Here is a 25,855-nt window from a genome sequence, read left to right on the forward strand (position 1 = left end):
GTCAATGCTTTGTCGAATTGCACGCAGCCCAATGTTATACTATGGGGCAGTGCCAACCAGCAAGTAAATAATTGCAGGATGTTGTGAGTGCATCTGATAACAATCAGACTATGCACTTCCATACAAGTTTAGGATGTGGGGAAATCATCGGAGTACACTTGCATGTAAGAGAAGCTGACACTCGGCTCATATCTGGCATTTTTTGATCCGAGTGTCATTAGCATAATCAGCCCGATTTTCAGAATCTATGGCCATGTGAGGGTAGCCTTAATGTGAGGTTTATTCTTTTTGCATCAACTGAGTAAAACTGAAGATTTTGGAAAAAAAATGTTCTGTGCAACTCTGTGTTGTCAACATTTTGGAAATTGTTCTTGTCATCCGTGAGATATTGATTAACCTCTTAAGTGATTTATGCTAAGCACAGTTTATATGTGTATATATATAGCAGTTTCTGGAGAAAAAAAAGTCCGGGACAACACCTTTTAAGAAAACAGTACGTCATGTTAGATGACATGATTTGTTCCCAATCTTTTTATGATTTCTTGCCCTCAGGTACTCTGCTGTGAACGAAATCAACAAGTTAAATCTCAATGATAAATGTGTCTTTGTCTACTTTATAACCAAGCTCCCGAGAATCAAAGGTGGAACATCGTATGTGGGCTTCCGTGGAGGTAAGATATATTTACATGTGTGTTTTTCACGTTAGTCATGGAGAGACCCAGATCCACACAGTCATTACACTTGGCAAGTCATCATCTGATCATCATCAAGATATTTTTGCGCACAGGTCCTATTATTCAGAATAGGATCCACGCTTTGTAGCTGGACAACTGCCTCGGTATCTCTTTCGTCTAGGTCGAGGCGAGGATAAAGGCCCCTGAAGGTGACAAGCACCCTCCCTATCCCCCTCTGGGGGTACTAGGTTGAGACACCTCAGGTAGGGCCTGTACAGGCAGCATCCTACAGCTCCCAGCAATGGGCCAGCACACTGCGCCTGCATCCAGGGACCCCAGCTGTGGGCTCCTGTTGGGCAAATGGTCCTCAGCGGAAGCGTCCATGCACATCAACGTCCTGGAGATTCGTGCCATCCTTCTGGCATTGAGGGCTTTCCATCACTTACTGGCAGCCTCTTACATCAGGATATAGTCGGACAAAGCCACGACTGTGGCATATGTGACTCATCAAGGGGGGACCCGCAGTACCCAAGCGATGAGGGAAGTGTCACATATCCTCCGCTGGGCGGAGGACACAGGGTTGGTCCTTTCGGCGGTCCACGTTCGGGTGTGGACAACTGGGAAGCAGACTTCCTCAGCCAGCAAGGAATAGACTCGGGAGAGTGGTCTCTCCATTCCGAAATTTTTCAACAGATCTGTCTCCGCTGGGGGACCCCGGATGTGGACCTAATGGCATCCCATTTCAATGCCAAGGTCTCCAACTTCATTGCCAGAACACACGATCCGTGGTCGCTCGGAGCAGACGCTCTGGTTCAGGACTGGACTCCGTTCCAGCTTCTGTATATTGTTCCACCTCTCCCTCTGATATCCAGAGGGTGAGGAAGATCAAACAAGAGGGAGTTTCAACCACCCTCATTGCACTGGACTGGCCCAGTCGCACATGGTACGCCGACATCGTACAACTCACAGCAGACGCCCCCTGGCGTCTCCCCGACCGCCACGATCCTCTATCACAAGGGCCGTTCTACCACCAGAACTCAAGGGCTCTCAACTTGATGGCGTGGCCCTTGAGACCTGGGTTCTAACCCAGGCAGGGTTCTCGACAGAGGTCATTGTAACCATGATCAGAACACGGAAATCAGCCTCTGCCAAGATTTATTACCGTACCTGGAAAGTTTTCTTTACCTGGTGCGAATATCGTGGCCAGGTTCCACTCCCTTATTCCCTACCCAAAGTTCTTGGTTTTTTCTCCAAGCGGGTCTGGAGGCCAGTCTGTCATTGGGCTCGCCTAAAAGCCAGGTGTCAGCCCTCTCAGTGCTTTTGCCAAAAGTGCATTGCTACCAGGCCGCAAGTAAGGCCTTTCCTTCAGGGGGTTTCCCGACTGATTCCCCCCTACAGACGACCACTAGAAACGTGGGACCTCAACCTGGTCCTGACAGCATTGCAGGAACCACCCTTCAAACCCCTTAAGGAGGTCCCGCTCCGCCTTCTTTCCCAGAAGGTGATTTTTTTCCTGGTGGCACTCACCTCGCTACGCAAGGTGTCTGAACCGACAGCACTCTCATGCAGACGGCTTTTTCCTGGTTTTTTTCACCAGGCCAAGGTAGTTCTTCGTACGGTCCCATCCTTCCTTCCGAAGGTTGTGTCAGACTTCCACCTCCATGAGGAAATTTCACTACCATCCCTTTGTCCGGTTCCGGTTCATACAGTGGAGAAGGCTCTGCATACGCTTGACCTTGTCAGGCCTTTTGCGTATATACGTGTCTAGGACTGCGTCCTTCCGGAGGTCTGATTCTCCTTTCCTCCTTCCGGAAGCCGGCCACAAGGGTAGGCCAGCTTCCAAAAGCTACTCTTGCCAGGTGGATCAAATCCACCATACAAGAGGCGTACCGCCTTAAGAATCCTCCTCTTCCAGCCGGTATTACGGCACACTCTACACGGGCGGTAGAGGCCTCCTGGGCCATTCGGCACCAGGCTTCGGCACAACAAGTGTGTAAGGCGGCCACTTGGACTAGCTTACACACATTTACCAAACACTACAGGGTTCATACCCAGTCCTCAGCGAGCCTGGGTAGATGTGTCCTGCAGGCGGCGGTGCCCTAAGTGTACGGGCCTGTCTGCACAATATTCGTCCATTGCTTCCCACCCAGGGACTGCTTTAGGACATCCCATGGTCCTGTGTCCCCCAATGAGGCGACAGAGTAAAGGAGATTTTTGTGTACTCACCGTAAAATCTCTTTCTCTTAGCCTCTAATTGGGGGACACAGCTCCCACCCTGTTGCCCTTTCTGGGCTGTTGTAACTGTTGAGTTCTCATATTGTTTCTTGAGCTCGTACATAGTTGCCTTCTTACAGGCATAATTATGTTATTCATGTTACGTTCCTCCTACTGCTTTGGCACAAAACTGGAGAAGGCTGATGCCGTCCAGGGGTGTATACTGCACAGGAGGAGCCACAGTTAATCTTTTTCAGATTATGCATAGTGTCGCCTCCTAGTGGACAGCAGCATAACACCCATGGTCCTGTGTCCCCCAATTAGAGGCTAAGAGAAAGAGATTTTACGGTGAGTACACAAAAATCTCCTTTTTAGGCCTAATAGATCCAACCAAAAAAGTAAGTACAAATGAAAAAAATAAGTATTTAACAAACATTCAACTCAAAGGCTAAAAAGATTTTCAAACGGAGAGAGGAGGGCAGGAAGTGAAGTGGAAAGCAGGATAATCAAAGGGGTAAGGGGCAAGTGCAGAGATCCCTATTGTGAAAAAAAATATATATATCCTGCATGTCACATACTCCGCCTCAACCATCAAGTACATTAGAAGCTACATTCCTGGCAAAACTTTAGCAAAATTGCATGCAATAAACAAACAATGGTAGATTGTTTTTGCATGCCTCTGGATAAGATTAATCAGGGATGAGAGAAAGCTGTGTCCAACCCATTCCCAGTGGACGCCGTTTCGCTGCTCGCTTCTTCTGGGGGGTTTGTCGTTTTTGCCCTGTCTTTTTAAATATATATTTTTTTTTTTAATGCATAATCAATAAAACATCATGTTCTAAGTTTTTCTAGTTAGAATCTCTTCATGTCTGACGACTTATTGCTGTAATGGATTATGGTGTTTAATGCCATACACTATTCCTAATTCTACACGTTCTCCCAGAGGGCTAAATCTTTTCCAAGTCTCTTATCCTCTCTTCCCCATTCTACTTATAGGGCATTTCCACTTGTGGTTTACCCTCTGCTCTACTCCAAATCTAGTCTTCATGCCCCTGTTTTGGTAGGTACCCATGTCGAACTTCCACTTCTCGGGTTGGAGAGGATAGTTTTCGAAACATACCTCTCAGAGTCTCTGATCTCAGATACAGTCTCTCATCCAGATTGTTCTCTCATAACTGGGAGCCCCTTTTATTTTGTAAATGTCTCCCTCTGGTTCCCCTCTACCACCGGGACACCCAGCTTAGGTCCTTACCGTCTACTTGACGGCTGTAGTTTACCCACACCTCGATGAAATTACTCCTTTGGGTACAGTATTTATTTTCACAGTCTGCATCGCCAGGTTGCACATTTAGGCTGAATATTGTTTTATCTTGGATCCGCTACATGCAAGAAAGTGGTCTCTTCTTCTGGAAATCTCACAACATTTTTGTATTACATTTTGTTTTAATGCCAGCCCTGGACATTCAAAGTGCCCACGCTAGTCATCTCATAGGAAGAGCTCTTTTTTTGCGAAAAAAACGCATCGCAGAAAAAAAACCAGCATGTTCATTCTTTGTGCGGAATCGCGGGGATTCCGCACACATAAGAATGCATTAATCCGTATACTTCCCGCATTGGGCTATGCCCACCATGCGGGAAGTAAGCGAATCATGTACCATATTTTGTTAAAAAAAAAAAGTATTAAAATAAAAAATATTGATATACTCACCTCCTGATGGCCCCGGAGTCCTCCCGCCGCTCAGCGGTGCATGCGGCGGCTTCCGGTCCCCGGGTTGCTATGCGTGCAGGACCTGCGATGAGATGACGTTGCGGTTACATGACCATGACGTCATGAAGGTCCTTCGCGCATAGCATCCTTGGGACCGGAAGCCGTCACGTGCACCGCTGAGGAGGTCGGGACATCGGATGGTGAGAATAACAATTTTTTTTTTATTATTATTATTTTTAACACTATCTTTTTACTATTGATGCTGCATCAATAGTAAAAAGTTAGTCACACTTGTCAAACACTGTGTTTGACAAGTGTGACCAACCTGTCAATCTGTTAATCTGCTAATTACGCTTGCAAAATGCTAAAAAAAAAACCGGAAAAGACGGGGAAAAAACGCGAAAAGAAGCATGCGGATTTCTTTCAGAAAATGTCCGGTTTTCTTCAGGAAATTTCTGCAAGAAATCCTGACGTGTGCACATACCCTTACTCTTAGGAACTTGTTTTCCAGCCCAGTTATAAGGCTAGGACTTCATCTCTCTTTTCGCACAGATTTTCTGACCTTTACACCATCTTTCAGCGTTGTTGACATTTGCAAGCAGGCATCAGAGGATAGCCCTTGAGCATCACTTTACCAAGGTCTTATGGATCCTTGGCTTCTCCCTCTGTTCTACTTGCACTTAAGATTCTCCTTTTCAGCCGCTCTGCAGTTTTTGAGACTTCCTTTAAAATGGGTCACCTTCTAGTGACCATACCCACTGTCTGCAGAATCTCTACATATAGCTGTGCATCCCAGCAGTTTTTGCCTTTCTTAGTTTCCATTAGGATAGGCTAGTTCTCTGCCATCTTCCTTTCACATCAGTGAAGTCTTTGTTCTTCAACTTGGACTCTTCTCTTTCTCATTTAAAGGATGTTTCCAGCACTTCTTTGATTAGGATTTGTAGGATTTTACCGTTGGTGATTTAAGCTCAGCATTTTGATTTTCCTTTATTGATCCCTGTAGAGCCGATATTGCCATTTTACCAAAAGAACAGTTGTACTGGTGGATTGATCTTCAATTGTGGGTTGAGTTGCTTCTATTCACATTCCGCTCATCCCACAAGAGTGATCAGGCATCTGGTTTCCATGCTCCATGTCTGCAAAGCTGACACCTGAGCCTTGATTTACACCTTTGCCAAGCTCTTTAAGTCCTCATCATGTACTCTGCCAAGACTATTTTGGGTCTTAAGGTGCTTTTTGCTAGCTTTTTTGCATGGTTAGTTTTTTGGTATTGCCTGCCCTCTGGAACTGTTCTACAACGTCAAACGGTCCTGTGTCTTCCAATGTTATTAACTAGAAAATTGGATTTTTGTATTTACTATAAAGACCCTTTCCCATTGAATACTTTGGGGACACAGATCTAAGCTGATTCATATTTTTAAGTCTGGTTGATAAGGGAATGGTTTTCCTCACATTATTGGGTCAGGTTGGTTCCTGCTTGTTTTTTTTTAGCGCTAAACTGAGCCACTTAGTATCCGAGGAGAGGGTATAACCCACCAGTCGGAGCCAATACTTTATCTAGTGTAAAGCCTTCTAGTGGTAAGGTGTATACCCACTGTCCTGTGTACACCAATGTATTCAACAAGAAAGTTTAAAGTTAGTACAAAAATCCAATTTTATTTTACTAGACGATAGTACACTATTGTTTGTATATTATACTATGTAGAGACTGTGTTACTCATTTTCATTCAAGATATATTGTATTCCAACCTTAATCATGTAATTATCTTTCTCTGTTAGGTTTATGGCAATCTGTCCATATTGATGATTTACGGAAATCTAAAGATATGGCGACAGATGTAACAGCACTTCTAAAGTTCACCATTAGCAAACTGTTCTGTCCAGGTATGTGTAACCGTGTCTACTTAAAACATTAAAAAATAATCCATAAATGTATAAATAATAAGTGAATAATTAATGGTGGATTAGGCACTCTCATGCATGAACCACTGCCAACAGATAATTGCACAGTTGCAGATTATTAAACCTTCCATTATCAGCTGGTCTGTCAGTAGGAAGCTGCCACTGGGAAGACATATCAGAGGATTTGGAAGGCTTTTATCTAAGGTTCTGTTCTTGGTGCTCTTCACAAGAAGAAACATTACCCCTTCCGAGTTTCAGAGGCCTCTCACACTGCTAAATCAGACATTCTGCTTTAGATTGCTGAGGGGAAAACTCCCTGAAATACGTGTCTATGTGACGGTGGTATGTGTGGACTCACTGCGCCAGTGGTCGAGCTTGCCCTGGATGGGCGTAGCTAAGTGACTACTGCTGGTCTTCACTAGAGCCTCTGAGGGTGTGGATAGACTTTGGCCGTTGGTGTAGTCACCAGGTGCCACTCCAGGGCAATCCCTGGACCTGTATCAGCTGACCAAAGTGTCAGAGTTACACCATGAAGCACTGAGGGCAAAGACAGAGACATGGTCAGATAGTCCGAGGTCAAGGCGAGCAGCACAGGATCAAAATATGAATTTGGGTGCAGACAAAACAAGTAAACAAGCTGGGTCTGTAGCAGGAAAGACTAAACAATAATGCACCCAGACAGGGTACTAGGGAGGAACTGCAGCTAGGAACCTAAGTTCAGGCAGGGTGTGGAGGGAAGAGCTGCTTAACATATTCCCTGCTGGCATGGGATAGTTCAGGGAAGCAAAACCCTGCAATACACAGCGGGTTAAATTCCTGCAGAGTCTGTCCGCATATCCGTATTGACAGGTGAAGTTTCTCCAGCAACAGGAGGATGCAGCAGTGCTGGGAGAGGCAGCTCAGCAAGATGGCCTGACACTGAGAGGAGCAGAACGGTGAACACAGAGACTTGGATGGTGCCAACAAACCACACGAGTTACCTGTGTGACAGTCTCCCAATGGAGTGTTTCGGTTGGCTTTTTATCCTAAGTGATGTGGCATTACTCATTCGAGTGTCTATATTCACTTTTAGGATTGCTACTTCCAATAAGTGGCACTAGAGTTCCTGTCCTCTTCCTCTGTGATGAGGCAATTTGTATATTTAAATTCACAGAGGAGCATTGCATGGCTCATGACCTATTACTCCGACTTGACACTTTCGATATGGAGAAATTAAACCCTTTAAGACCAGCTATACTAGTAACCACTAACTTTTTAAACCTAATGTATTTACTTTTTCAGCATCTGAAATAACAGCATCAGCAAGGGATCATGAAACAGCAATGGAAGTAGAAGACAGTGCATCTGCTGCCAGCAATAAAATACAGGATAACAACTTAATGGAAATAGATCAAGAAGTAAATGAAAATGAAGAAGACCATGAAAAGAAGACAGATATGTCACCAGCCACTTTTGAGAATGTAGGAATATATATTTAACTTTTTCATGTACTTTATATTAAAAACAAGTAATGGCAAACTTGCTTAAAAATCTTAAGGCCCCATTCATACACCAGATTTTTGTGTATGTGTTTTCTATTTTTTTTTTTATATATATATATATATATTATGTGGGTCTTTTGACGAAGGCCAAGTTTTTGTTTTTGGTTCATTGGTCTGCAAAACAAATGAAGACATATCCAAGTTGGGTTTGATTCAGGAATTAAACTTAGCCTCTGTGTGCCAGACATATGTATCTGTTGTGTTTTACTCGCATAATGTCTGTTAAAACCCACGGATGTGTGAGTTCAGCTTAAGAAATAGAGAAAATCAGGCAGTAAAAGTGTTAACATCAGGATATGGCCAGTGTAAATCCAGCTTTAACTTACTTTTCACATTATGCAGATGCTGGATACCACTACTCTCATCAGGAGTTGTGTCCAGAATGCCATTGGCTTGTTAAGAGACGAGGAGAATATTGACAGCCGCAGCACCCGAAGGATTGAAATCCTGATAAACCTGCTGAGCACCGAGAACAATCTGAAAGGTAGGGTAGCTTACTCTGTCGCCTCATTGGGGGACACAGGACCATGGGTGTTATGCTGCTGTCCACTAGGAGGCGACACTATGCATAATCTGAAAAAGATTAACTGTGGCTCCTCCTGTGCAGTATACACCCCTGGACGGCATCAGCCTTCTCCAGTTTTTGCTTAGTGTCGCAAAGGAGGCACACCTAAAGATTTTTACTCCGTTTCCCGCTTTCCGACGGGATTACAGATGAAGAAAAGAGGGTCTTCTGTGAGACCCCCGGCATGGCTCCTTCCTCGGCCCCCTATTATGGGGTGCCCAGTTGAAGTTGAGATGGCTATTCCCCATGCTGCTCCTTCCCCAACCCCTCGGGTGTTGGTTCGAAGTCGAGACCCCCCTCCTTCCCCAATTCCTTTTGGTTTCTGGGTTGAGGTCGAGGCGAGGATAAAGGCCCCTGACGGTGTAACAACAGCACCCTCCCTATCCCCCTCTGGGGGTATTAGGTTGAGACACCTCAGGTAGGGCCTGTACAGGCAGCATCTTACAGCTCCCAGCAATGGGCCAGCATACTGCGCCTGCATCCAGGGACCCCAGCCCAGCTGCGGGCTCCTGTTGGGGCCGGGGGGAGTGCAGGCAGGCATGGCACATACAGACACAGGGCTCCCAGCGTCCCTGTCTCTGCGGCAGCACCAGCTCTCTACTGCCTCAGGGGGACCCCTCACCGTCTCCCCCTTCCGCTTATAGCCCCACCGCCATCCTGCCTTCAAATCCGGAGGGGTCCGGTTCAGATCCGACCCCCTCCCGGACTTTCGTGCCGGCCTGGAGCCCTTCTGGGCCTCAGGCATCTAATTTAGGCCCCGGCTTCGGCCTAGCTGAAGCAGCAGCCTCCTCTCCGCCCCCCGGCCCGCCCCCCGGATGACAAATATGACACTCTACAGTGTCATACAAGGGGCGGATCGAGACAGAAAGGGCGGGTTTTTGATAGCCTTGCCGCCTTTTTCCAGCTCTCCGCCCCCTTCTCCTCCTCTCTCCTCTGTCTCTGCAGCCATTTTCGGCTGCAGATTAACCCTGCATATCCCGGTCTGCAGGACCAGGACCAGGCAGCCAGTCTCTGGGGGGCACAGGACTGTGGATCTTCGGCGCTGGACCTCGGGGCACACTGGTGGGGTAAGATCACAGCTGGGTTATTTTTACTCAGCTGTGAATCCATATTACCTATAAGACTCCCCTGTAGGTTCTCTACCCCTGTAAGGTCCATCTGCTGGCAGCACCTCTGCACTTTGTGCACTATGCAGGGCTGAAGGTCCAAGAGAACCAGGCAGATCTGCTATTATGCATTCTGCACAGCCTGCGGGACCGCTCTCTCCAGTAGTAGCACGTACCCGCATTGCCAGAACTGTATATAACCTAATGTGTCACTCGGTGTCTAATGCCACGCCGGAATGGGCTACTCAGTTCTCGCAATCTATGAAGCAGTCTATAGATAACCTAACTTCCACATTGCTTCAGGCTCTGCAGGGTCATGCCCCGGCTATGACCGTTACCCAACAACGGGAGAGCTTGACTCAGGAACCAGATGACCCTGGCACATCCACGTCTAGGTCAGGACGCAAGTGGATCCATAGATCAAGTCCATCTGCGTCACCCCATAGCACACGGTCATCCCCCTCTAGGGAGAGACACCGTAGCTCCAGGTCATCTAGACCGTCCCGTTCCAGGGACAGACGATGCAGATCTCCGCAATCAAGGTTTTCTCGAACCACCCAGAGTTTAAGGCGATCCTTAAAAAACAGCTCTACAGCCTGAGAAAAAAAAATCGCAAATATCTGGGGGCGAGGTACCCCTTCCCACAGAAGGAGGAATGGACAGATCCACCTGAGGTGGATTAAAAGTCTCCAGGCTAGCAGCACAGACCCTCCTTTTCACTGCCAGATAGCTCAACCCTCAGGGACGCAGCAGACCGGCAGGTAGAACGCATGGCTCGTTCAATTTTCGAGGCAGCAGAGGCATCCATGGCTCCCGCGTTCGCCTCAGCTTGGGCTGCCAAGGCCATCCTGACCTGGGCAAAGAATTTACAAGCCTTCCAGGCATCCGCTCCTGAACTGTCGGACCAAGCGGTTCAAAATGCAGTTGTAGCAGATTATATGCTCCATGCAGCTCTGGTTTCAGCAAGGGGAGTCGCGGGGACAGCATCAAACGCCATCACGATTAGGCGTATCCTCTGGCTGCGGGAATGGCAAGTGGACGCATCCTCAAAGGAGTCCCTCACGCACCTCCCCTACCTCAGTGGGAGTCTTTTCGGTGAACAGTTGGACACTATGATATCCAACGCCACAGGGGGTAAGAGTACTTCTCTTCCCCAACTGAAACCTAAACGCACTTACAAGAAGCGTAACCAAACTCGATTCCGATCCTTTCGGAATTCCTCCGGCTGGTCCGTCTCACGTCCGGTACAAAATCGTATCTGTTCCCCACGCATCGGACAAGACCTGGCAGTCAAAAGCAGGCCAGTCTAAGCCCAGAGGAGGAAAATCCCAGACTTCTCCTCCTCATGACTCACGGACTCCGGATAACACCACACCAGTAGGCGACCGACTTTTGTAAAACCGCCAGCCAAGGCTCGAGCCTACCACCAAGCGGTCTCCTCGCTTTGTTAATCAGGAGTCATAGTACCGGTACCCACGTCCGACCGCTTCCGAGGGTTCTACTCCAATCTGTTCGTAGTTCCCAAGAAAGGAGGCAGCGTACGGCCCATACTAGACCTAAAACAGCTCAACAAATATGTACGGGTCCGTCACTTCCGCATGGAGTCCCTTCGGTTCATCTTGCGTCCATGGAGAAGGGAGAATATCTCCCCTTCATAGACATACGTGCATATACCCATTGCACCTGCCCATCAGAGGTTTCTCAGGTTCGCAATAGGCCAGGACCACTACCAATTCGTGGCTCTCCCCTTTGGACTCGCCACGGCTCCCAGAGTCTTCATCAAGGTCATGGCAGCAACCATGGACGTCCTGCATTCCAGAGGCATAGTAGTCGTTCCATACCTGGACGACCTAGTCATCAAGGCTCCCACCTTTCAAGGAATGCGAGCTCAGCGTCTCAATCACAACCGATACTCTCAGTTTCATGGGCTGGTTAATCAACCTACAAAGTCATCACCAACCCCGAGTCAGTCCCTGACTTTCCTGGGAATGTTATTCAACACTTCCAGGGGTCTAGTGCTCCTTCCCAAGGACAAGGCACTGGCCCTCCGAATAGTAGATGAAGAAAAGAGGGTCTCTTGTGAGACTCCCGGCATGGCTCCTTCCTCGGCCCCCTATTATGGAGTGCCCAGTTGAAGTTGAGATGGCTATTCCCCATGCTGCTCCTTCCCCAGTCCCTCGGGTGCTGGTTCGAAGTCGAGACTCCCTTCCCCAATTCCTTTTGGTTTCTGGGTTGAGGTCGAGGCGAGGATAAAGGCCCCTGAAGGTGACAATAGCACCTTCCCTATCCCTCTCTGGGGGTATAGGTTGAGACACCTCAGGTAGGGCCTGTACAGGCAGCATCCTACACCTCCAAGCAATGGGCCAGCACACTGCACCTGCATCCAGGGACCCCGCCTCAGCTGTGGGCTCCTGTTGGGCAAGTGGTCCTCAGCGGAAGCGTCCATGCCCATCAACATCCTGAAAATTCGTGCCATTCTTCTGGCATTGAGGGCTTTCCATCACTTACTGGCAGCCTCTTACATCAGGATACAGTTGGACAATACCACGACTGTGGCATATGTGACTCATCAAGGGGGGACCCGCAGTACCCAAGCGACGCGGGAAGTGTCATATGTCCTCCGCTGGGCGGAGGACACAGGGTCGGTCCTTCGGCGGTCCACGTTCGGGTGTGGACAACTGGGAAGCAGACTTCCTCAGCCGACAAGGAATAGACTCGGGAGAGTGGTCTCTCCATCCCGAAATTTTTCAACAGATCTGTCTCCACTGGGGGCCCCCGGATGTGGACCTAATGGCATCCCATTTCAATGCCAAGGTCTCCAACTTCATTGCCTGAACTCACGATCCGCGGTCGCTCGGAGCAGACGCTCTGGTTCAGGACTGGACTCAGTTCCAGCTTCTGTATATTTTTTTCACCTCTCCCCCTGATATCCAGAGGGTGAGGAAGATCAAACAAGAGGGAGTTTCAACTATCCTCATTGCACCGGACTGGCCCAGACGCACATGGTACGCCGACATCGTACAACTCACAGCAGACGCCCCCTGGCGTCTCCCCGACCGCCACGATCTTCTATCACAAGGGCCGTTCTACCACCAGAACTCAAGGGCTCTCAACTTGATGGCGTGGCCCTTGAGACCTGGGTTCTAACCCAGGCAGGGTTCTCGACAGAGGTCATTGCAACCATGATCAGAGCACGGAAATCAGCCTCTGCCAAGATGTATTACCGTACCTGGAAAGTTTTCTTTACCTGGTGCGAACCTCGTGGCCAGGTTCCACTCCCTTATTCCCTACCCAAAGTTCTTGGTTTTCTCCAAGCGGGTCTGGAGGCCAGTCTGTCATTGGGCTCGCCTGAAGCCAGGTGTCAGCCCTCTCAGTGCTTTTTCCAAAAGCGCATTGCTACCAAGCCGCAAGTAAGGCCTTTTCCTTCAGGGGGTTCCCCGATTGGTTCCCCCCTACAGACGACCACTAGAAACGTGGGACCTCATCCTGGTCCTGACAGCATTGCAGGAACCACCCTTCGAACCCCTTAAGGAGGTCCCGCTCCGCCTTCTTTCCCAGAAGGTGTTTTTTTTCCTGGTGGCACTCACCTCGCTACGCAAAATGTCTGAACCGACAGCACTCTCATGCAGACGGCCTTTCCTGGCTTGTCAGCAGGCCAAGGTAGTTCTTCGTACGGTCCCATCCTTCCTTCCGAAGGTTGTGTCAGACTTCCACCTCCATGAGGAAATTTCACTACCATCCCTTTGTCCGGTTCCGGTTCATACAGTGGAGAAGGCTCTGCATACGCTTGACCTTGTCAGGCCTTTGCGTATATACGTGTCTAGGACTGCGTCCTTCCGGAGGTCTGATTCTCCTTTCCTCCTTCCGGAAGGCGGCCACAAGGGTAGGCCAGCTTCCAAAAGCTACTCTTGCCAGGTGGATCAAATCCACCATACAAGAGGCGTACCGCCTTAAGAATCCTCCTCTTCCAGCCGGTATTACGGCACACTCTACACGGGCGGTAGAGGCCTCCTGGGCCATTCGGCACCAGGCTTCGGCACAACAAGTGTGTAAGGCGGCCACTTGGACTAGCTTACACACATTTACTAAACACTACAGGGTTCATACCCAGTCCTCAGCGAGCCTGGGTAGATGTGTCCTGCAGGCGGCGGTGCCCTAAGTGTACGGGCCTGTCTGCACAATATTCGTCCATTGCTTCCCACCCAGGGACTGCTTTAGGACGTCCCATGGTCCTGTGTCCCCCAATGAGGCGACAGAGTAAAGGAGATTTTTGTGTACTCACCGTAAAATCTCTTTCTCTTAGCCTCTAATTGGGGGACACAGCTCCCACCCTGTTGCCCTTTCCGGGCTGTTGTAACTGTTGAGTTCTCATATTGTTTCTTGAGCTCGTACATAGATGCCTTCTTACAGGCATAATTATGTTATTCATGTTACGTTCCTCCTACTGCTTTGGCACAAAACTGGAGAAGGCTGATGCCGTCCAGGGGTGTATACTGCACAGTAGGAGCCACAGTTAATCTTTTTCAGATTATGCATAGTGTCGCCTCCTAGTGGACAGCAGCATAACACCCATGGTCCTGTGTCCCCCAATTAGAGGCTAAGAGAAAGAGATTTTACGGTGAGTACACAAAAATCTCCTTTTCTTTCACAAAGCTTAATGCTCAGCAAATTTCTTTAAAAATATTTGTTTGATGTTGAATTGCCAACTTTATTTCTATTGTCTTCCCTTTTGCAGAATCCTTTTTAAAATATCTGAAAGTTCGTCTGCACAACATGTTGAAGAGTTCGGAAAATCTTCTGGCTGAAGATTGGGTCATGCGAGAGGCCGCGAATCTGGATGCACTGCAGGAAGCTGGAACCTTCAGGTTAGCAAAAGATGTAGCTGATGGTTTGTCTGTGCATTTGGATGGTCACTGTTGTTTCAATAGACTTATCTCCATGTAATAACTGGTTATTTTATAGAGAATGTTGCTTTACCTGTGTAAACATGAAGTGCCGGCCGGAAGGTGTCTTCCTCCTGTGTTTTGCTGTTCTTTCTCTTTTGTTACGTCAAAGCCATCTCTAATAAAAGAGAAATAGAAAATGGATCTTAGGAAATGATAGCAAAGTTTTTTCTGCGATTTAATCTGACACCAGAATAATACAGGGCAAGAGAGCCTGATTCCAAGGATGTCACTTATTAGTCTGAGTGTTGTAGTTTCAATACAATCAGTGTTTGATGAACAGAAGATTATCACTGCCTGACTAGGTCTCACGTGCATGGCAGTCTGGCTAATCTAACCCCACCACTGATGGACAACTTGCTGACAATACACAATCGTGAAGAGGGATATGACTTCATGCCAGCCAAATGTATCATATCTGTGTAAAGTTGAGACAGGACACCTGGCTTAGCAGGTGGCCCAGATTCAAGAGCTCCAAGTGAAAAAGCTCACATCCCCAATAGCCTAGCTTGTACCAATACATTTGGTGAGGTTGAACCCCTGCTGGGAGCCAAAGATGCTTAACTGCTTGAAAGAATTCCCCTAGATGTACGGGAGCCGTAATTTCTTAAGGAGTTATGGAGTTACCGTACATTCTAGCCATATATCAGTTACAATTCTGAGATCTCGGGAATGGCCAAACGCCTGGCTGGGTCTCAATCTATTCTAGCACCCCGGACAGATCCTACAGCACCCAATCTGCCATCTTATGACCTTCCGTTGAGAAGTTATGATCCATCATAAGTTTTGGAGTTACAAGCGCTAGGAGGAGGAAAACTAGGAGGAGGAAAACTAGGACCATCCCCGAGGCAGGAAAGAGTGGCCAACCAAGAGGTTAAGTGCCTGTGCAATGCCTTGGCCTTTTGTTCACTTCTAAGGGAGGTCACGCCGTGTATCGTGTTGGAAGAAACCGGAAACGGCTGGCACCCCACACCTCCCATGTGGCTCAGCACCAAGGCATAACATCAAGCCGGTAACTGACTTGTTTCATCTGCTTATACTTATTGTACTACCACCTGTACTTGCATATTTGACAGCCGTATATGTACAACCATTGTGTTTATAGTGTTTTGTGTAAAGTGCCCATAAGGTGATTAAATTTATAATTTAATCTTGGGCTGCTCTTTTATCTCGATCCACACATCCGTGTTCTCGGTTTAATGTCACATGCTACTGGGGCTGGTTTCTGGCCCTATGTAACCCCGTTAATGAATCAGTCTTATATCTAACGAGTGGTGGCAGTCCTACCAGGCTGGCATGGCTCTGTTCCACTGATGCTATTGAAAGGGGTCTCTCAGTTGGTCAGGGTTTTGAGCGAGTGTTATCTCACACCGCAGTTGCCTGGGCCACCCTCCCTCACTCCCTGTGCCGTGTGGCCAGTGGGTGTCTATGGAAAACTGTTCCAAGCTGACAATATGTATTCCCAGGGGGTGCTTAACGTCACATTGGTGAAAGTCAGGAGACCGTACTGTGTGACACCCCCTTGATGTATTAGTGACGTCAGGCGGGGCTGCAAGGTGGAGTTCTTCACAACAGTGTACACAGAAAGGCAATCAGTGGTGTGGGCATGGTTATATACAGCTCAGTGTCCTGACCACTGCTACATCTACAACAGATGACAATAGAAATTATATCAAAACTACAGCAAGCAGCCCAGTAAGTGACACATCACTGGAATCAGGCTCAATTATCCTATATTTTTCTGCTGTTAGATTACATATCAAAGACATGCTGATAGATTCCCTTTAATTTCCCAATGTAGCTATAAGCTACTTTAAGCAAAAACCAAGAAGCAACAAAAGCTTAAGCATTAAAAAGCAATACACAGGCCCAATTAAAATGCACACAAGATTAAAAATCAGGGGTGACGTGACACAAGGATAACAATCTGGATCACAATACAATATCATGTTAACAATAACTAAAAGATTAACATAACGGTATATTAAATATATATACAATGCTCAAAAAAAAAATAAAAGGAACACTTAAACAACACAATGTATCTCCCAAGTCAATCACACTTCTGTGACCAGAACCTGTCTGGTTATGAAGCGACAATGATTGTAAATTAATTTTTTCTGCTGTTGTGCAAATGGAGCAGAAAACCGGTAGAAATGATGGGCAATTAAATTAGCAAGAAAACCCCTATGCAAAAAGTGGTTCTGCGGGTGATGACCACAGACCATTTCTCTACTCTAATCCTTTTAGGCTGTTGTTTTGTTCAACATGATCATTTTAGCAGTGGGTCAGTAATGGTGTGGGGAGGATTTCTTTAGAGTGCTGCATAGCCCTCCATGTGCTCACCAGAGGTATCCTGACTGCCATTTGGTACTGAGATGAGATCCTCACACCCATTATGAGACTATATGCAGGTGCAGTGGGCCCTGGGTTCCTTAATCCAGGTCTGGGAGAACATCCCTCAGGAGAACATCCGCCTCATCTGAATCATGACCAGGCATTGTAGGGAGGGCATACAAGCACGTGGAGGCCACATACACTACTGAGCATCATTTCCTTGTCTTGAGACATTTCCACTGATGTTGGATCAGCCTGTAATCCAAATCCAGACCTCCATGGGATATTAATTTTGATGTATATTGATAATGTTTATGTTTTGTTCTCAACGCATTCCACTATGTAATTAATAGATTTGCAAATGGAATGTTTCATTCAGTGATATCTAGGATGTGATATTTTAGTGTTCCCTTTATTGTTCTGACCAGTGTGTATATATGTATGTATATATTGTAGTGCCCCGGTAGCACACTTATGCAATGAGGAGGCAGTGACCAACAAAGTTCAAACACAAAGTCTCTTTAATGTGTTGTCTTCATAGCATTAACGTTCAAATTCACACAAGTGCACACATAATCTTAGTGTCCACTTCACACAACTGCATATAATAATAGTGTTTAGTTCAGACCAGTCCATAGCACCACATAATACACGGCATCCTTTAAATCACAGCCCGTAAACATACCGGGCTTCCCTTTGTCCAGTTTCTGTGGGCGACTACAGTGTCGTGTCAATGTCTCTTATGCACAGTCTCCTTTAGTTTACAGTCACTACACACGCTAGTTCTCCTTCGGGAACAGGATAGTCTACCTCCGGTCACAAGACCTGTTCACATCCGAGACCAGTTGTCGTGGGTGACCACACCACTGTGTTAATGTCTATTTACTCACACACACAGCCGTACACAGTACTTGATATCCTCTGGATCGCAGCCGGGCACCATATGCACCTTTTTGCAGCCAATACACACAACAGTCCTCCTCTGACCAGTTACCGTGGACGACAGCACCGCTGTGTACGCTGGGGTGTCAGACTTTAAAGCTGCCTTGGCTGTTTAGCTCCAATTGCCTGTCATTTCACACACAGCTAGCACTCTGCAGGGCCTCCTGCTCTGCACTCCCGCCGAACACCAAACTCACACTGACATTACACCTGATACACCCATACCTTTTCTTGCAGGGCTTATAATATAGAAACCTGTGGCCTTAAGCCACATGGAAAACCTCGACCGGAAATGACACGGACTGCACGACTACCATCCTGCAGTCTGTTTCACAACACACAAGCCCAGGGCAGGTTTTCCATAAATCTGCCGTGGACACTAGCATGTCCAAGACTACACTCATTTTTATTATTTCTGATCTGCATTGCAGCCACCGCTACGCTCGTTACTGCCATGCACTCCTATGGTCTTCATACGCCTCCGTGCATAACCTGGGAAGAATACACAGCGACCCCTACCTGTGACATCGGTCACTGTTTCATCATTACAATGACAGCTGCGCCTGCTCTGGCAATGCCCCCTCATGGCCTCAATACGCCTCCGTGCGCATCCTGGGGACAACAATTAGCGACCCCTACCTGTGACATGGGTCACTGCCTCACAATATATAACACTAGCTGTTTCCAGCCAGCTAACGCTCGGCATGCTCATTGCTAGTTAACGCTGCTAGTGATTAAACTAAAAGAAATAATGACAACATTCAATAGCGCTTACGCAGGTGGTAAATTAACTTAAAATGAAGTTAATAATAATTAAAAATCAGAATAATACTAATACATTTTATTCACAGTGTAAAATCAAAAGCAAACTGGATTCATGTGGTAATGTGTGGGGACAGATCCTCGTGTGGTAATGTGTGGGGACGGAGCCTCGTGTGGTAATGTGTGGGGACAGAGCCTCGTGTGGTAATGTGTGAGGACGGAGCCTCGTGTGGTAATGTGTGGGGACGGAGCCTCGTGTGGTAATGTGTGAGGACGGAGCCTCGTATGGTAATGTGTGGGGACTGAGCCTCGTGTGGTAATGTGTGAGGACAGAGCCTCATATGGTAATGTGTGAGGACGGAGCCTCATGTGGTAATGTGTGAGGACGGAGCCTCGTATGGTAATGTGTGGGGACTGAGCCTCGTCTGGTAATGTGTGAGGACGGAGCCTCGTATGGTAATGTGTGGGGACTGAGCCTCGTCTGGTAATGTGTGAGGACGGAGCCTCATGTGGTAATGTGTGAGGACGGAGCCTCGTATGGTAACATGTGTGAGGACGGAGCCTCATGTGGTAATGTGTGAGGACGGAGCCTCATGTGGTAATGTGTGAGGACGGAGCCTCGTATGGTAATGTGTGGGGACGGAGCCTCGTCTGGTAATGTGTGAGGACGGAGCCTCATGTGGTAATGTGTGAGGACGGAGCCTCGTATGGTAACATGTGTGAGGACGGAGCCTCATGTGGTAATGTGTGGGGACGGAGCCTCATGTGGTAATGTGTGAGAACGGAGCCTCGTATGGTAATGTAAGGGGACGGAGCCTTGTGGGGTAATGTGGGGGGGCGGGATTATGTGTGGTAATATGGTGGGGGGTGGGATTATGTGTGGTAATATGGTGGGAGGTGGGATTATGTGTGGTAATGTGGTGGGGGGACGGGGTTGTGTGATAATGTGGTGGGGGGGCGGGATTATGTGGTAATGTGGGGGGCGGGATTATGTGTGGTAATGTGGGGGGGCGGGATTGTGTGGTAATGGGGGTGGGATTATGTGTGGTAATGTGGGGGGGTGGGATTATGTGTGGTAATGTGGGGGGCGGGATTATGTGTGGTAATGTGGTGGGGGGGTGGGATTATGTGTGGTAATGTGGTGGGGGGCGGGATTATGTGTGGTAATGTGGGGGGGCGGGATTGTGTGGTAATGTGGGGGAGCGGGATTGTGTGTGGTAATGGGGTGGGGGGCGGAGCTACTGTGTAGGGGGCGGGATTAGCAAGTAAAATATATATATATATATATATATATATATATATATATATATATATATATATATATATATATATATATATATATATATATATATATATATATATATATATATATATATATATATATATATATATACACGTTGTTAGGTCATTTTTACCATACCTTTAACATACCCCAAAAACATTAGCAGAAATGCCTTTTTTCACAGATTTTCCAGCATTGCAATGTTTTCCCATTTTCAGTGCATTATATGTTAAAATTAATGTTGTCTTTTTTTAAAATTCTCATCCTGCAAAAAAAACCCTAAAATAACTATGTCAATTGAAAATAAAAGTTGTTTTTAGAGGAAAAAATTAAAAATAAATCTGTTCTTCGGTCATTATCATTTATTCAGCATGGAAGACTAGGTAATTAATAATAGTTACATTTCCAGGTAATGTTTTCTGGAGATGTCGAATCCTCTTGTATTTTTTATGGGGGGCTGGCACTCAGTAGTAGGACCTTGACTTTGTAATAAGTTAATTCTTTAATAATTATAATACTTTGCTATGCAGGCAAACACTTTGGAAACATGTTCAAAAAACCGTGACACCATTTTTATCCCACATTTTATCCATCATCGACTGCAATGGCAACCTGGAAATTCTTGTGAACGATGATGTGGAGAACTTTATTAAGTCCCTATGGATGTTCTTTTTTTCTGATGAAAAACTTCTACCTGTTTCCAGCAGCTTCAGGTGAGATGTAATTTAGGAGACATGTGTTGTTTATCCTGTTTCACAGTTTGCTACATATATAGATCTTAGATTATGTAGCTTTTACATCCACTTTTTAAATTAATGTAAAAAAGAGAAAACTGTATTATGTTTATTCATTTTGGTCTCTGAGTCAGCTTGAAATCTCTGACGATCATCTCAAAGATGATGCTTACATCTCTCTTCTGGATTAAATCATGATCATGATGATTATAGAATCATGGAATGTTAGAGTTGGAAGGGACCTCCAGGGTCATCATGTCCAACCCCCTGCTCAATGCAGGATTCACTAAACCCTCTCAGACAGATGTCTGTCCAGTAGTGATGAGCGAGTGTACTTGTTGCTCGGGTTTTCCCCGGCACGCTCGGGTGACCTTCGAGTATTTGTTATTGCTCGGAGATATAGTTTTCATCACCTCAGTTGCATGATTTACGGCTTCCAGATAAGCTGAATACATGTGGGAATTCCCTAACAAACAGGCATTCCTCACATGTATTCAGCGTATCTGGAAGCCGTAAATCATGGAAATGAGGCAATGAAACCTATATCTCCGAGCAATAACAAATACTCGAAGGTCACCCGAGCGTGCTGGGGAAAACCCGAGCAACAAGTATACTCGCTCATCACTACTGTGCAGCCTCTGTTTGAAGACTTCCATTGAAGGAGAACTCACCACCTCACTTGGCAGCCTGTTCCCTTCATTGATCACCCTCACTGTCAAAAAGTTTTTTCTAATATCTAATCTGTATCTTCTACCTTTCAGTTTCATTCCATTGCTTCTAGTGTTTCCATGTGCAAATGAGAATATGGGTGATCCCTCTACACTGTGACAGCCCTTCAGATATTTGTAGACTGCTATTAAGTCTCCTTTTGGCCTTCTTTTTTGCAAGCTAAAACATTTCCAGATCCTTTAACCGTTCCTCGTAGGACATAGTTTGCAGTCCGCTCACCATCCTGGTAGCTCTTCTTTGAACTTGCTCCAGTTTTTCGATATCTTTTTTTTTTTTTTTTTTTTAAATGTCGTGCCCAGAACTGGACCAAGCATTCCAGATGAGGTTTAGAGGAGGAGTAGAAGGGGGATAATCACTTCACGTGATCTAGACTCTATGCTCCTCTTAATACATCCTATCATCTATAAGATGCCTCTCTGTTACAAATCCAATAGTCATGTTGTAAATAAACACACAGCCAGTATAAAGTCCCTTATTTGAAATAAAAAAAACACCGTTTTACTTTTTCATTTAAAAATAACAAACACTGTTATACTCCCTTAACGCCCATTCCATTAAAGTCATCGTCTCCTGTAAAAAAGCAAAAATAAAATACAATCATATCCCTCACCTGCCGTCGTTCTGAACCCCGCTGTAATCTGTGTTTGGGATAAATTGTTTTCAACCTGGCAGAGCCAAGATGCAAAAAACCATAGGAGAATGAGCTGCTGCGAGCACAACCTCAATGACTAGAGGTGACATCATTGAGGTTGAAAACTATTTATCCCAGACATTGATTACGGTGGGGGACAGAACGTTAGACAACTGAGGGATATGGTTGTTTTTTTGTTTTTGTTTTTGTTTTTTTTTACAGGAGACGATGGCTTCAATGGAATGGGCATTAGGTGAGTATAACTGTGTTTGTGATTTTGAAATGAAAAATTAAGTGTTTTTTCTATTCTTGCTTGGTGTTTATTTACAATATAACTATAGGGTTAATAATGTCACCAGACATCAACCCCACAAATATTCGCTCCATTGCCACCACCACAGGGCAAGTGGGAAGAGACGGGCAAAGCTCCAGAATTGGCGCATCTAATAGATGTGCCTTTTCTGGGGCGGCTTCGGCTGCTATTTTTTGCCTGGGGGGGAATATCCATGTCCCCTTACTAGCCTGACAATACCAGTCCCCAGCTGTCTGCTTTAGCTTGCCTGGTTGTCAAAAATGGGGGAGACCCCACGCCGTTGTTTAAAATTATTTATTTAATTTACAAAACATCATGGGTACTCCTCTATTCTTGATAACCAGCCTTGCTAAAACTGACAGCCGAGAGTTGCAGCCTGCAGCTGTCAGTTTTGCCTGGCTGGTTATCAAAAATACAGGGAAACTCGCGTTATTTTTTATTTATGTATGGCGGCTGATGAATACTCCCCTCAGCTGGTGCCTGCTCTCGCTGTTATTAGCATCAGCAGGCTTAGGCTGATGAGAATAGTAGTCCCATTAGTCGACCTCCTGTGACCGGAGGTAAAATTTTAACCTCTGGTTACAGCTGCGGGCTCATACTGTCATCTGACAGCGTGGCAGCTGCATCTCTCTGACCGGCTGGACCCGAACATCCAGGGGTTCACCCATCACTACTCCTGTGCAGTCTGTGATCTATTAGTATACCCAAGTCTTTTTCACACAAGCTGTTGCTTGGTTCTATTCCTCCCATTCTGTAGATGGAATTTTTGTTTTCTTACCCATATGAAGAATCTTGAATTTCTCCCTATTAAATACCATTCTATTTGCTGCTGCTTCTTGTTCAAGCGTATCTAGAGCCTTCTGAATCCTTTCTCTGTCTTCTCTAGTGTTAGCTATCCCTCTTAGCTTTGCATCATCTGCAAATTTGATTAGTTTTCCTTCAGTTCCCTTATCTAGAGCATTTACAAAAATGTCCATCAATACTGGGGCCAGGACACAGCCTTGTGGTACCCTACTTGAAACACTCTTCCAATTTAGATATTTAACTATTTATTATCGGTCTTTGAGATCGATCACTGAGCCAGTTATGAATCCACCTAACCGTAGCCTTGTCAGTCCCATAATTGGTCATTTATTCCACCGCATTTCCCTGATCCACCCAGTCAGTGATTCCATTGTAGAAGGAAATTAGAATAGTCTGGCATGACTTGTTTGCTACAAACCTATGCTAGCTCTGGTTAATTACTCTATTCTTATCCAAGTACTTACATACATGCTGTTTAATATTTTGTTCAAAGATCTTTCCTGGTGTAGAAGTAAGGCTCACTGGCTTGCAATTTCCTGTCTCCATCTTTTTACCTTTTTTGAAGATAAGGACAACATTTGCCCTTCTCAATTCTTGTGGGACTTCTCCTGTTCTCTGGGATTTTTCAAAGAGTCTGGCTCGTGGTTCTGCAATTTCCTCTATCTCTTTCACTATCCTAGGATGTAATTCATCTGGACCAGGAGATTTAAATTCATTTAAACATTTAAATTAGCGAAGTGTTCCCTTACCATCTCTCGGTTTATAGATGGTATGGATTATTTTCTTCCTTCAGTAGCAAAGTGAAGATCAGTGTTACATCTAGTTATAGTTCTAGCTACATCTAGTTTTTGGCTCTAGCTTCATAACCAATTGAAAGGACAAAGTAAGAAATGTTATTTATTCATTGTTTTGTCATTAAACATTTTCACTTATGTGCAGCTCACAGACTGAAACTATTCTGGTGAAGAATAACATGAATATCGCTGTTTTTGGGGAAAATTCTCTGCCTTTTAGCTGGAGAATTAAGGATTATCTAGAGGAGATATGGACTCAGGCTCGGCACATTGATTGTATGGAAGGTAACATTTATCCATGCACATAAGAATGTAGTTGTATTGTTCATAGTCACAATAATTATTAGTGGAAAATTATTTTTATGACTCGCACAATTGCAATGCTTGTTGGACAAAAAAAGTGCAAGATTCTCGATTGGAGTAGTGCCTTTTTTCCATTGCCGAAAAATTAAAGCTCACCTGTCATTTAGGTTACTGTAGAATAAGCTGGCTTGTGTGTACATTAGGAATAACACTATTTCTGGCCATTATATGATTTCAATCCTGCAATTTTTCCCCTCTGCATGTGGGTCTGTCTGCAACTTTCAGTTCTCTCTGAGCTGGTGGGTGGATACTCCATAACATTTGTATGCACAGAGCCTCAGTTTACAAACCTTCCCTTCAGTGAAAGTGTTCCTTCTAGTCCTGGGATAATTGGATACTGATGTTTATGACTATATGTCATAACTATATCCCAATAATGTATTCAGAATTTTAAATTAATTTTCATTTTTCTTATTTTGAGGTCCTGAAGTGAAATTTGTAGATATCTTCTCACAGACCCCATTAGGAAAGTATATTTCCTCAAAAGACACAAGTAAACAGCAGATCCTGTTCTTGAATTATCAGCGAGACTTCATCCTTATGTCCATGACTATATCTTCCCCGGATGAGTTGAAGGTGAGATCAGCAGCTGCTGCAGAATGTAAGTGGTGTATCCCTTCAGGTTAATCACACGCCTTGTGCTTCCTATGTGTTGCAGGTAATGGAGTACGCTCTATCATCGTGCATTGAAGAATTAAGAAAGACTAATGATGGTAATGAGCTGCTGAGTCTGCCATGGGTGCATATTGGATACAACACATTCCAGCACAGACTGCAAAACCTAAGCCGGATTTTGGCCTTCAGTCCTCCTTTAGTGCTTCAGTCTCTTAAAGAAAAAATAGATGATCATGATCCAATGATTAGTGAGCAAATGGTAAGTTTTGGGACAGGTTATTGTATTTCTGAAAAAAAAAACATTGAAATTTTCATCTATGAGTGACCTAATCTATGGGTGAGATTGCTCAGTTTGATTACTGTCCAGACCGGTGTGGGCAATTAATTTTCTCGAGGGGCCAGGTGAGATGCTATGATTGTTGTGGGACCATCCAGCTTCTCTTAATTTGGCTTATTAATGTTTTATGTCAATTTGTGTAACTTAATATTAAGCAGAATTAAGTCTGTCACTAGCAGCTACTACATGTTATGATAGGGCTTATTGTAACATGTATTCTGATCTGTAGAAGCTAATCAACACCATATAATTTACTGCTTTCTATAAAGTTTATAAATTATGCTGCTCCTGTTGTTTATCCCTTGTACCTTTTATCAACAATTTCCAACACAATGATGTCCTCACAGCCCCCCACACACTGATGTCCCCTCACACTGTATTATGTTCCCCGACAGCTCCCACACTGTATGATGTTCCCTCACACAGTATGTCAACACAAAGCTCCCCTGCCGCAGTATGATGTCCCCCTACACTTTATGATGTTCCCTCACACAGTATGTCAACACAAAGCTCCTCCGCCACAGTATGATGTCCCCCTACACTTTATGATGTCCCCTCA

General features: G+C 45.7%; 1 protein-coding gene across 1 annotated transcript in view; it reads left to right on the forward strand.

Moving 5' to 3' along the window:
* RNF213 (ring finger protein 213) overlaps positions 1-25,855 on the forward strand; it is a 244,566-nt gene that overhangs the window by 163,454 nt on the left and 55,257 nt on the right. The window contains exons 31-39 of the mRNA XM_077266309.1: positions 553-671; positions 6,376-6,480; positions 7,780-7,958; positions 8,382-8,523; positions 14,446-14,575; positions 20,507-20,689; positions 24,127-24,266; positions 24,766-24,920; positions 25,003-25,218. Of these exons, the coding sequence (XP_077122424.1) occupies positions 553-671; positions 6,376-6,480; positions 7,780-7,958; positions 8,382-8,523; positions 14,446-14,575; positions 20,507-20,689; positions 24,127-24,266; positions 24,766-24,920; positions 25,003-25,218 (1,369 nt within the window). The remainder of the gene's footprint in view (positions 1-552; positions 672-6,375; positions 6,481-7,779; positions 7,959-8,381; positions 8,524-14,445; positions 14,576-20,506; positions 20,690-24,126; positions 24,267-24,765; positions 24,921-25,002; positions 25,219-25,855) is intronic.

The sequence above is a fragment of the Ranitomeya variabilis genome, chromosome 5, assembly GCF_051348905.1.
Source record: "Ranitomeya variabilis isolate aRanVar5 chromosome 5, aRanVar5.hap1, whole genome shotgun sequence".
Classification (NCBI taxonomy): Eukaryota; Metazoa; Chordata; class Amphibia; order Anura; family Dendrobatidae; genus Ranitomeya; species Ranitomeya variabilis.